The sequence below is a fragment of the Halictus rubicundus genome, chromosome 3, assembly GCF_050948215.1.
Source record: "Halictus rubicundus isolate RS-2024b chromosome 3, iyHalRubi1_principal, whole genome shotgun sequence".
In the NCBI taxonomy this organism is placed as follows: Eukaryota; Metazoa; Arthropoda; class Insecta; order Hymenoptera; family Halictidae; genus Halictus; species Halictus rubicundus.
This window is the reverse complement of record NC_135151.1, coordinates 11,228,457-11,240,923: the sequence shown is the minus strand read 5'-3', so window position 1 is coordinate 11,240,923 and position 12,467 is coordinate 11,228,457. Positions and strand designations below refer to the sequence as shown.

Genomic DNA, 12,467 nt, shown 5'->3' with positions numbered 1-12,467 from the left:
TATCGCTGATCGCGAGAGAAAGAAATCGAAAGAACTTTTAAAAACGAGTGTACACTATCTCATGAATTTTCTATATTTCCGATTTTATGGAGCTGATCGTTTTTTGGCAAACGGGCGGCTCAATTAACCCTCATCCCTCATTTTATCCAATTTAATTTGTCCCTTGCTATCCCTTGCTATAAAAAAAAAATCAATACGATAGGAATATAAATAATTCATTTTCAAATTTCCTTCGATATGAAGTGTGATAACTTTAAACTAAGATTGTTCGCATTTTGTGCACCTAATATAAGAGGATGTACACAACGCATAGCATTCATTCAGAATAAGCGAAAAATGTTTCAAACTGACTCGAGGGACGAACGAGGGTTGCTTTCTGGATGGATTAACAGTCGGAGGACACGCTAATAAATTTTTCAAACCCAAAACCGGTGAAATCCGCAGCCTGATTATTGTGTTTTCGTCGTCGAACGAGATAGTGTGACGAGCAAATTTTCTTGTATCCTCGACAGCCTATAAAGCAACGCAGCGTGACGCGTGCGCGAAGAATCGCGCGTCTAATTACGTTCCCCGATCCGTGGAACTTTGAATTCGCGGCAGCGGCGTCGTATCGCGCCGACAGTTTCAGATTTTCTTTTCTTTCCTGTTCTATTTCCCTCCTTTCTCCCATTCTTCTCCCGTCCCCACCAATCACGAGCTGCACGGCCAGAAACCGACTAAAGCTGCGTACACACCTGAATCGTACACTTCTGAACTCTGCAGAAATGCAATTTGTCCTAATCAATTTCTCTCAGAGTTTGGTAAATCTCTTTTCGTGCTACGAACATGGAATTTCTATTCGGATCACTTGTTTCCCTTCGAGTTCTACGTTGAGCAATTTTTTCTTGAAAAAAAAATATTACAGTGAATTTGTATTTGTTGTTTGAGAACCACTGTGCATCTACTTGGATTAATTGTTGATTCTGCTGGATATAATGAGCTCGACGTGGGAAAGCGGTTTCTGTGTTTCACAAGTGAACTGAACTTATCTCTACCAAAAGAACACGGTATCGTTTCGGAAAAATTGATGCGTGCACTTCGTTGCTAGGTGCGATATAGCATGATAAAACTTGCTCGACTGCACCTGGCAGTCTCGATCGTGGAGGATATCTAGATAAGAACCCGGAACTATGTTTGCAAATACAATTTTCTATCTTGTTTCGAGCTTCGAGCAAACACCGTAACAAAAACGTGAACGTGACACGAAAATTACTTACAAACATTTTACGAACAAATTAACAAAGCGTCTCTATACTAACCCTTTATACTCGACCATTCCCTCCGAGACACCACGAAAAATGGCTATGACGTAATTCAAAACAATTCCTACAATACAAAATCGTTGTTATATTTAATAAATTGTCGAAATGTATATAATTTACACAGATCTGCAAAACGTGGTTTTAAAATTTTTAATATAGGCCCATATAAGAAAGTAGTGAGAAACAGCTTGTATACTCTCTGCAATTTTTCGACCACTTGCAATTTTTTCAAAATTTTATTTTTCACGTCATGCAGCAAACTAATCGTCCTAAATTCTTTAAAAAAATTCAAGTCGTATGGTCCACTGTGTATGCAAATAGAAATGTGTTTACCTCATTAATAATTTTAATGCATTGAAAATAGTACATCGACATTGTCGAATTTTTGAAATCTTTTTACCGTCTTCAACTGTACTCGTGAACCTACTCATTTTTGTTATAATTGCATAAAATACGCAGTCCAGTCATATGTCACGAAAATACTCAAGACCGGATAAAAGTTCGAATTCTGGAGTCTGAATAGCATCGAGTGCAAAGGATTCAATTATTTTGCCTAAGCATCGAGGATCATTATCTATTATCGAAAGACGATCGAGTGCCAGGTTCCCAGTGTGTACGCAGTTTGATGTGTGCAGCGTCGTTGGCGTTATTTTTGGATCGGCTTCGTAGAGATAAACTTTTATCATCCCTCGAAACGAGTACGCGAGAACGCTTGCCGCGGAACATGGGCCAGTCGCTTGCCGAATGGACGACCCCCGCCATCGAGTCTGGTTTGCGCGAATTTCTTCGATCCAGAGCGCCGATCCAACGAGTACAGATCCCAGCGATAAATAAAAGATAGTCGAGGATCGAGCGTTTAGGCTTTCGCGTATACTTGGAGATGAAGATACGACGTAGCAAACTGAACAAAACTAAAAACAGTGAACTCTCGATATGTGTCAACAACACGGGTCTTGCCAGCGTCTTATATCGTCCAGGAGACATATCTGAGCCGTGTTATGTTTACACTCCTCGGCGTCCGAGGCCTCGCTGCCCCTCACGAGGCACACCCCGCGGTAGTGGGGATAATTCCGTGACCTTTATCATCCAGGCCTTGGCGACATATATAGAGACATCACTGTAGAGAAATTGGTGAACGAATCCGTGACCAAATATGGCGATAGTGAGAGCTAACCCTGTGTAGAAGCAGCAAGTTAGCTTCCCAGTTCAATCAATTTTGAAAACAAGAGCTCAAATGCTGAAGCTCTGGGCTGGAATTAATGCGAAATGATGAAAATAGTTTTTTATCATGCTCCTAATGCATTTCTTATGTCGTTGTTATTCTCAAGAATGACGACATGGAGAGATAGGTAGCGGTATGAGACCATGAAGAAAGATCTAGGTTGCAAAACACATTTCGGAAAATTCATTGCTGGAGACAGCTCTGGGCCTAGGTTCTTCTGGGAAGACCAGAAGTAGTGGAAGTAGTCTCTTTTTATGATCTCACTGCGATTACCATTTTGCTATGTTCCTGCTAATGACGACGTAGGGAGATAGCTAATCCCTTGGAACCATCAAGAAAAGTTTGAATCTCTACTGTAAAATTCCCTGTTGAGTCAATTTTGAAAATACTGGGCTCAGATTGGACCAGAAGACCACTAAGAAAGGTAGTCTCTTTTTATGATTCCGCCGCGTTTTCTACAACGACGTTCCTGAGAATCACGACGTAGCAAGGTAGCTAACCCCTTGGGACCATAAAGAAAAATTTTAATTTTGCTTGTGAGATTTATTGACATTAAATATTGTGCTCAAGAGAAATCGGGGAAACTGAAGCTAGCGGAAGTAGTCCCCAAATCTTTTTGGATCATCGAGAAAAGTTTTAATTTTGCATGCAAAATTCCCAGTTGAGCCAATTTTGAAAATACCGGCTCAAGATAGACCAGGAAGACCGAAACTGGCAAAGATCTCTTTTTATGATCCCGTTGCGTTAGCTATCTTTCCATGTTGAATCTGAGACCACATTTATTTATTTGAGTATGGCTAGTAAATTTCTTGTTGAATCAATTTTGGAAGACCAGTGCTGAAAAATCTCCAACCCCAAGTGAGCAAAAAGAGTTTTCCTTTCCTCTCCACGCTGCATTTAATCTAGTATACTCGTTGTATCCCTATCCGCATTACCGAAGATCTGGAGGTACCTAACGAAAGTAACGTTTAGGTCAACAAATGTTATCACAACGATAATAAGCGAGACCCTACATTCCAGACCAGACCTGCTATTCTTAAAAAGCTGAAGACGCTATACAAGCTCGAACCAGCAAAACAAACTTCTTATAATTCCCGTAGTGTGTTTGCTACCGTGCCCTATCGTTAGTTCCAAGTATACCTCGCGAACTTGTACGCGCACAAGGACGACGGTTTAATTTATGATATTCACCGTTGAAGCCAACGTGGTTTCGCTCTGCACAAGCCACCGGCAATCGATAGTTCGAAACGTTTCTGTGATGTTAGATTCTGGCTGCGGTTATATTCTTAAGTAGTCCATTGGATCGATGTTTCAATTTGAAATTTGACACGGTCGTGTTATGATACTGTTCGAATGGAAGTTGCTGCTTTACATTCGGAACTCGAATTTGTATTATCGATCGGGACCGCCGAGCTTTTAGCGCGAGTTGGAGAGCCTCGGTTAGACATTATTTTTCCTTAAATATCGTTTTTATCTAGCTGTTAGCTTTTTTAATAGTTTCGGAAATTAGAGGAGAGCGAGGACGTTTAATAGAATGTGTAAGCGTTCCTGAACTGACCGCACGACCTTTTCGTCGAATTTCACTGACGTCGGAGTCAATGTCAAGTCGAAATTGCAAAGTCCTCGCTCAAATGACACAGTGGCACTCAAAATGACGGAGACGTCACCGGATACTCCAATTTGAGCTGTTTGGGTTTTTATGCATTTTACTGCTAAAACGCTTGGGTGATTTCTAAGTCTGAAATTCTGAAACTAAATTCCCTTCTAAATTTTCTGAGTCAATTGCCATTAACTGGAACACAATAAAAATTGTGTTTCTTCTTTTGATAATTTTAATGAATAGAAGAGAATGGAACAATATTTCTAAGTTTATGTTTCTAAATAAATGCATAAAACATGCGCGGTCTACTAATGAATAACAAAAGTATGAAAACTTTTTGATGCTTCTGAAAGACAGAAGTAAACAGAATTTCAAAAATTAATTTATACTATTTCATTGATTTTCTCCGCTGTTTATTTTCTGGAGTTAATGGATTTGGCAAATGAGCGGCACAGTAATCGAATTATCTCAATTACCTAATTATCGAATACTGTTCCTTATTGTAATATAAATTTTCTTCCACCGTTTTATAACGTAAAACAAGTCAATTTGTTACAAGAATATCAAAGGGCGGCAGAAGACATTACGGCAATAATTGATAAGCATCATCCAATGTGAAACAAAACCAGAAAATGTGAAAAAATCGTCTGAAAAACCTTAGGAGGACGCGACTTGGGTCTATTTAGACCCAGGGTTATAAAAGTAACTAAACACCACTTTTCTAGCAGCCAGTTTAAATCATTAACTATGCATTAACGTTGATCTCGAGGAACAATTCAAAAATGTGTGAAGAAAAATTGACATGCAAGAATTTGAAGGAATCTAACAATGGCTGCCATGAAATTATCAAAAGCGTCCATTTTGAACCGTGAATTGCGCTGAGGGATAACAGCCTCGCCCATAGTTTTCCAATTTTTGTGGCTCGTAACAACCTTAACAATATTTCAGTTGTTAAACAGCCTTTTCTGGTACACTATTATCAACTATGAGTGCTAAACTCTATCATGACTCTGTATTGCATTGTAAAAATGACAAGAGCGCATTTAGTTAGGTTTAGCACAATTTTATTCATAATATGTGCTCGAATGAACGAATTCGTTCACTAATTTTTTACGAAAAAGGCGTCACTCAAAATTATAACATATTTATTACTAGACTGCGAATCTGTATGCAACATAAAAATTGCCTTGATCAATTCTGAGAGACAGATACCAACCAACACAAATGTGTTTTCTCTGTTAATAGTTTTAATAAGTTGAAATCAACAGAACGGTGTTCTTTTGCTCTTCATTTTTGCCATAAATGCATAAAATCCACAAACTATTACTAGACAGCGAATCTTTACGTAAATATAGAAATTTTCTGCCTGAATTGCAACAAACTGGAGTGAAATAGAAATTTTATTTTCTTTCTTAATATGTTTAATAGGTTGAAAATAATATAACGGTATTTTTAAATTCTTCTAATATTTTCACCGTTTTCAATTACATCCGCTCGTATTTCCCATAAATGCATAAAATCCGATTGATTACACTAACGATCGAACGCATTCATGTAAGAACCTAATAAAACGACAAATTGAAACTAAACGAGCTATAATAATTAGGAATCGAGATTCTAACGACCCTGTAGACTTCTTCAGGGTCTCTGTTGGGAAACAATGAGCCAGGCCGGTAGCTCGAAGCGTTTGTTCACTGATAATGCTGTCCAAGGGTTTCGATCCTCGAATCGGACCGCGGGATTAATCGTTACCGTTAAACGCTCGTTACCGTTGTTAGGTAAATGAGTTAGCTGGCGAGCGAGCAAGGGTAGAGCTACAACACGCTCGGAATATGGCAAAACTTGTCGCCCCTATTATCAACAGCGACGCGCGTGCACTATATTTTGTTACGTTAGACTACTACTCGAACCGTATAACAATTTTTGTCGGTTTGATCTAAAGTTCCTCTAGGCCATAAGTGTCGATTAAGGTACACAGACACATCACTATCAGATCACGCGAGCTCGCATGCTATTACACACAGAGGAAATAATAATTCAATGTATAGGTAAAAACACATTACTAACACATTTCTATTATTTTTTTTTCTCTTGTTTTATTATTCCCTCTGTGTGTACCAAGATCAAGTTTTTTCAATGAACGAGGTGTCCAATCAATCGCATAACATTTCCCACATCTAACTTCCCCATCATACTTCACACATTCATTACATTCCCCATTTTGCGCGAACCTAATGCAACGAACGAGGTAGTGATAGTGCGTGAGCTTACGTGATAGTAATGTGCCTGTACCTTTAATCGCGGCATTTCGAATATTGCTTTCCATAGTCATACTACTCTATTCCCTCTAAGGGCAGGGCTTGAGAATCGATATTGTTTAAAAAAAAAAAAAACTCTCCTCAACACTGAACCTAACGCCAACGGCTCAAATAACCGGTTTCAGATTTAACTATCTTTTTTTCTGCTACTGTTATCAACGCTAGAAATGGTCGGAAGAGTCGAAAGTGCCCAAGTAGGTTCAGTGATAAGGGCCGAAGTTTCATAAGGCTCAAAAATTGTTTTTCAGAACGAAGGTTCTTCATAACTGTTTTAATCGGAGTCTTGATCTAACAATTATTTTTGAAATCATTTCAAGCCCCGCCTGACGGTCCCGGGACACCCTAAGGACCCTAACGCGGAGGATTCCAGGCTGTGAACGCGCGTAGCGTTTTAGAGAAATTTTAGTTAGCTATAAGAGATTGTCGGAGAAGTTTTAAACTCTTTTTAGTTCTCCTAGTTACAGTACATTACACTAGGATCATTGGGCCCGTTAAAATGGCGGACTCTGAATTATTTATTTTACAACTGTTGAAATTATAGAAATGCTTTTGTGGAAAATTACTTCGGTGTAATTAAAATCTGTATAAATATAGGCTTGTTAAATTTAGTTAATTTTGAAGCTCCGTAGTGTCAACGAGGAACAAATTCGTATGTGGCTATGACGACAAAATGGCGCAGAATCCTCCATTAAAATGGCGGTGGGAAGTCCACTGAAATGGCGCATATTTAATATTGTACAGTGCTAATGGAACTTTCGATTAGCAATTGAAGAAGGTTTGAAACTTTTCCGATAGATTCTACGGTAAAATATTCGCGTTGGTCTATGGAATCTCATGATTTTGAGCCCGCTTCGTATGCGGCTCACATGAAAATTTAAGAATACGGTCGCTCGCGAATCTGCATGAGCCACATGGATAGGAAAAAGCTCGCCTTTAATCAATTAGTCGACTAATTATTTAAACGAAAACATAACTCTAAAATAAGTCAAATTACAATTAACTACAACGATTTATCTGCGATTTGTTCTAAAACTAATCACTGCGTTGTTCACATATCAAGTGCTCAAATAAACAATGGTTAAATCGCAGCAACAATTGCTGCAAAAAATATAAGTGTTCAAACCGATGTTCAATACCATAGACCGTGAAGGTTCATGCAGATTTAAATTTTCCATCAAGCAGAACCTCGCAAAAAATGTTGTTTAAATGTTAAATAATATCAACCCTTCATCAATCTGTACATTTTATTGTACTACACTGTATCGCGTTTATTATAAAAGTATAAAATCTGCCGTCTATACCAGTCTAGCGCAACAAACAAAATTTTATATACAGAGTAAAATTGATTAAACACATATGTACGTCAAAGTTAAACAATATATCTACCGACGAAGCGAGCAAAAAATAAATGTATGCTAGGTAAAATAAAATGGCTAGATCCGTCTTAAGAAAAGCGCTTCATTATCACAGTGGCTTGACCAAGCTCTTCCGCGAGCGACTGCGTATACAGGGTGGCTCATCATTAATGGTACACTCACAGGAATGATTCATGGAAAAATGAGTCAAAAATCGAGAGTATAATTCTGAATAACGGGATACTGTTTTCGAGAAACTCTACCTTCCAAAAAGTGCTACACGACCAAATAAATCATTACAGTATGATTGTTCGCGGGCTTTATGAATATTCAAACTAAATTTTCTCGAAAACACACCCTTGTGCGAGGATGCTACATTGTAAACTTTCGACTCATTATTTCATGAAGAATCGTCCCCTATCGACCGTTCCACCAATAATGAGCCACCGACATGTACAGGGTGGATCAAAAGTGGATTCGCGTTTATATAGAATAAAATAGAATTTGTTTAAGTCGCGATTTAATTTACAGGAAATGAATTGTGAAAAAATAGGAGAATGTCCCTTGTGATTTCACTTTTGGCCCTTTCTGTACAATTTTATTTTTTGTAGAAATAATGTCCCCATTGTTAATGCAAATTCAAACGTTCCCTCTGTATATGTAAGCACTCTTTCTATTTCCGTTCCTGCGTGCGGATCCGAAATTCGTGAACATATGAACGACTTTCTATGCCACGGATACTCGGAAGAAAAGGTCCCGAAACTCCTAACAGATACGCATCTCGCGAGACGTTCGAGTCGTTGAATGATTTTACAATTCAAATGGCCGCGCACGGCCCTGCCGTTTTCAAACGATCTGCATTTTTCCCGCGTTCGATTATCATTTCCGAGAGAACACGTTTGAATATATGCTCAATTTACAGGACAACAATTACAGTTAATAAATGGGTTTGTTTACCAATCTGCCTTTCATTCACCCCACCCTAGATGCATTCGAAAGGATAATTTAAAAAACGAAGGAAGAAGCCAGCGCGCATCGTTAACGTCGTTTAACGAGGACGAAATTGATGAAACGAGACGCGTTGCACTTGCTGACAGTGCAACAGCAAGATGATAATGAAGCTAGTTGCGCCACCTTCGTGTAAAATATTTTATACTGAAGTCTCCATTTTTATTTGTATCTCTTTCATGGGTAATTATAATCAGTCACTGTTCCTGTGCCCATTAAAAAATTGAGTGAAATATAACCGGCACGGATAATTTAAATAAATTATTACCGCTCCAGTTTTAATGATTTTTATATTCAACTATGTCAAGAGAATTATGTAAAAATTGAGTAGTGTTATTTACACGGGATTAATGGTAAATCTTGCTTTCTCTAGAGTTACGAATACACGGCAGTGTTCTTTACGATACTGCCAGTATATGTTGCAGTTGCATGTGATTATTGTTAATCGTTGTATCAAGTTATAAGGAAAAGAGTCGTACATACCTTCTCTTGCGTCCGATTCCACACAATTACGCTGTGCCCACTGTTGATCAGGTTTTTTACGATGCCGCTACCCATGATACCCAAACCGAGGAAACCAAATTTCAAGGTTGACGGAAGGATGTTTTTCTCTTTAAGGGTTTGCGACAACGTTTCCACGTCTAAAGGCGGTGTCACCTGTCGTGCAAGGTAGCAAGATATTAACGGTACATCCTCTGATAAATCAAATATATTTGAAAAATTATCAATTGTGAATTAAAAAAAAAATGCAACGTTTAATAGCGATAAAATAAAATTGACATGGACGTGAGAAAATAAAATATATATGTCCAGACTATGTTATATTTTTGATGCACATGAAACGGTAAAACTTTTCAATAGACTAAAAAAAATGAGATTGCACTTTTTTCATTAAATATTGTAGAAACATTTCAAAAATTGAGAATATATTATTCATAGAAAAAAATGAGGTCATATAAAAAAAATATATTGAATATACATCAAATAATTTGTACTATTAAATCGCAATTAATTTAAAAGAAAATAGTGTTTAAATATGTAGTTTTAAATTAATCCCAATAAGATTATGACAAAACTAAAGGGTGAGTACTTTAATTACTGTTTTTATATCACCAAGATCTGCAGCTATGTTCATGCACATGATAATAGTCATAACATATTAGAAGTTATAACAGAAAAATTGTAATTTTACAACAGAAAAAAATCCAGGAGAATGTGATGCTATTTATTTGCTCATACGGAAAGAGAAAAAAATTTTTCTTTACGAACAAAAATTAACTAATATATTTTCTAGTAGAAAGAACAAAGTTAACTCGGGACAAAAAAGTATTACAATAACAAAAAATATTATATGGTGGTACAAATGGTATTGCTTTATTTTTTATTGTACAATACTGATAAAAAAAAATAGATTATTCTATCTACTAAAATAATTAAATAATATTTAAAATGTACTTACAGGTCTGGCAATATTTGCAGGCCTATTAAGAAGCGACGATCCTGATTTTCTAAGTGGTGTTGAATGGTTCATTGCCGGGCTGATGCTGCCTACTCTATTACTGTTACTTGTACTTGATTCTCTGCGCTGTTTTTTGGCTGGACGGCGAGCATCGCTTGCACTGGTGTCTAGTCTCTTAGCTTTTGGTGTCTCCTGAATCAACAATTTCATAATTACTTTGTACCGTCCATATAGCTGCATACGATTAATCTAGTTTACCATTGTAAACAACAATGACAAAATTGTGATTTATAATATGAACCTAACCTTACGAGGCTTAGGGGTCTTTACTACGCTCTTCTCCTTAGACATACTCTCTTCCTTAAGTCTGTCAAATAAGGAGTCAGGATCTAAACCATCCTCAAACACCTAAAGCAAATAACATTACTGCATAGTAAAATTTATTATAATTTACTTAAAAATCATGAGCTTAGAAATTTATTTATGTGCTACGATACAAGTAAAACAGAAGATATTATTATCAAAACGTTCTCTTTCATAATAGTTAGGTAAACATATATAAAATCCGTGTATCCTGATTGTTAAACAACTTACCTCCCCGTTGGCAATAAACTCTTCTATTGCCTCTACTGCATCTCTGAATGCACCGGCCTTGCTAGATTTTATAAGAGTCTCTTTATATTCAAGATATGGTTTTATATTGGACTCCTCAATCCATGCGCTATAAGAAATATTATGGTAAGTTTCAGTAGCAATGGAAAATGTAAGCTGAAATACATTATTCAAACTTACTAATTATTTGTTCCGAAGAAGAATATGCATTGAACTGGCCCCTTCTTAGTATTCGTCGGTTTCTTTAAGTCCTTTGAAGGATTTGACACCTTAAGATGCCATGGGGAAGTTAGTATTTTAGTTCGGAATATGTTACTTAATAACAAAAATTTTAAATGAAGAAGCAACAATACTTTCGAAAAATAATGAAACAAACATTTTGTAATTTACGTATTTCATGTTTGAAATTACTGTCTCACGCAAAATACTTTCCATAAAATAAGCTACTGTTTTTTCATCTTGAAAATTACACAACTTTTATAAACTCCAAATTCAAATACCAATAATACTAATAATCAAAGTGTTGATATTTTCAATATCTACTCGCTACTAATTTGGCCATACGAAATAAAACAATCAACTAAACGTGCCACGATAATCAGATCGAAATATTCAATCCGAACTTATTTGTACAGGAAGCAAATCGTAGTTACCGCGCGAACTACGTTCAGCGACTATTCGTTTCCGAGAGCTTGGACAACATTAAACATCTACATGTCGAGTTTCAAAAACGAAATAAAAAAGGTAGGATAGTTCGTCAGGCGTTAAGAATACATAATGTAAACACGAAAGTTTCGGTAGGTCTCAGAACATCGTGGCAAAAGTTATGAAATCGCGGAGCGTAATTTAGGTTATATTTTCGTAGCCTGCGCGCCAATTTGAATTCGAAGGTCGGGTGTGGCGGGAGATATGCAATGCGGGCCAACTGTGGCGTCGATAAGTGAATAGAACGAGATTCGCGAACGCGCGATTCGAAAAAGAAAACACGGTAAGCTGCGGGGGGACATGTTCCCGCCAAATGTGATGGCCGCGTTTGACTTCGTGGCGCGTACAGCCAAAGCAAAGTGTAGTTAACGCGGAACCGTTAGCAGTCAACTAGCACTTACCCGGCCAGGCCAAGGCGAAAATCCCTTCATCTTCGCCCTGAAAATCCACAAAACAATCGATTAGTAACCACTGGAATACGGATCCCACTACTTCTATGAGAAACATTCGATAATCAACACATTGTAAGTACGCACCATACTAGATCACCCAGTTTGAAGACTTCCGACATTATAAAACACTCCGTCTTCTGTCACGATCGGCAAGCGACTGACTGACGAGTAGAGCGTCGTTTGTGCATGACGACGTGATCCAAATTACCCCCACCAAAACGCGTAAGTCAAGCGAGCGCCCCTTTTCATCGTTTACATTTTTATTATTTAAACCGACGATCCTAAATAAATACATACGTTAACTACTTGATTAAATTATACCGTATTTTATACAAATCGTGATATTCGTGAATCATTAATTATAAATCTTGTGTTTCCGGTATAGGAAGATTCCGGTTCGTTAAACTCCCGTCCTACGGGCTGGTTTTCAACGAC

General features: G+C 37.5%; 1 protein-coding gene across 1 annotated transcript in view; it reads right to left on the bottom strand.

Annotated features, from left to right (window-relative positions):
• The window catches only part of Ndf (Nucleosome-destabilizing factor), a 51,709-nt gene extending 39,479 nt beyond the window's left edge, over nt 1–12,230 (bottom strand). Inside the window, exons 1-7 of the mRNA XM_076785381.1 lie at nt 12,117–12,230; nt 11,982–12,018; nt 11,056–11,144; nt 10,858–10,984; nt 10,570–10,671; nt 10,264–10,455; nt 9,288–9,461 (exon numbers count right to left, since the gene is read on the bottom strand). Of these exons, the coding sequence (XP_076641496.1) occupies nt 9,288–9,461; nt 10,264–10,455; nt 10,570–10,671; nt 10,858–10,984; nt 11,056–11,144; nt 11,982–12,018; nt 12,117–12,151 (756 nt within the window). The 5' untranslated portion in view covers nt 12,152–12,230. The remainder of the gene's footprint in view (nt 1–9,287; nt 9,462–10,263; nt 10,456–10,569; nt 10,672–10,857; nt 10,985–11,055; nt 11,145–11,981; nt 12,019–12,116) is intronic.
• Between the last annotated feature and the right edge of the window lie 237 nt (nt 12,231–12,467).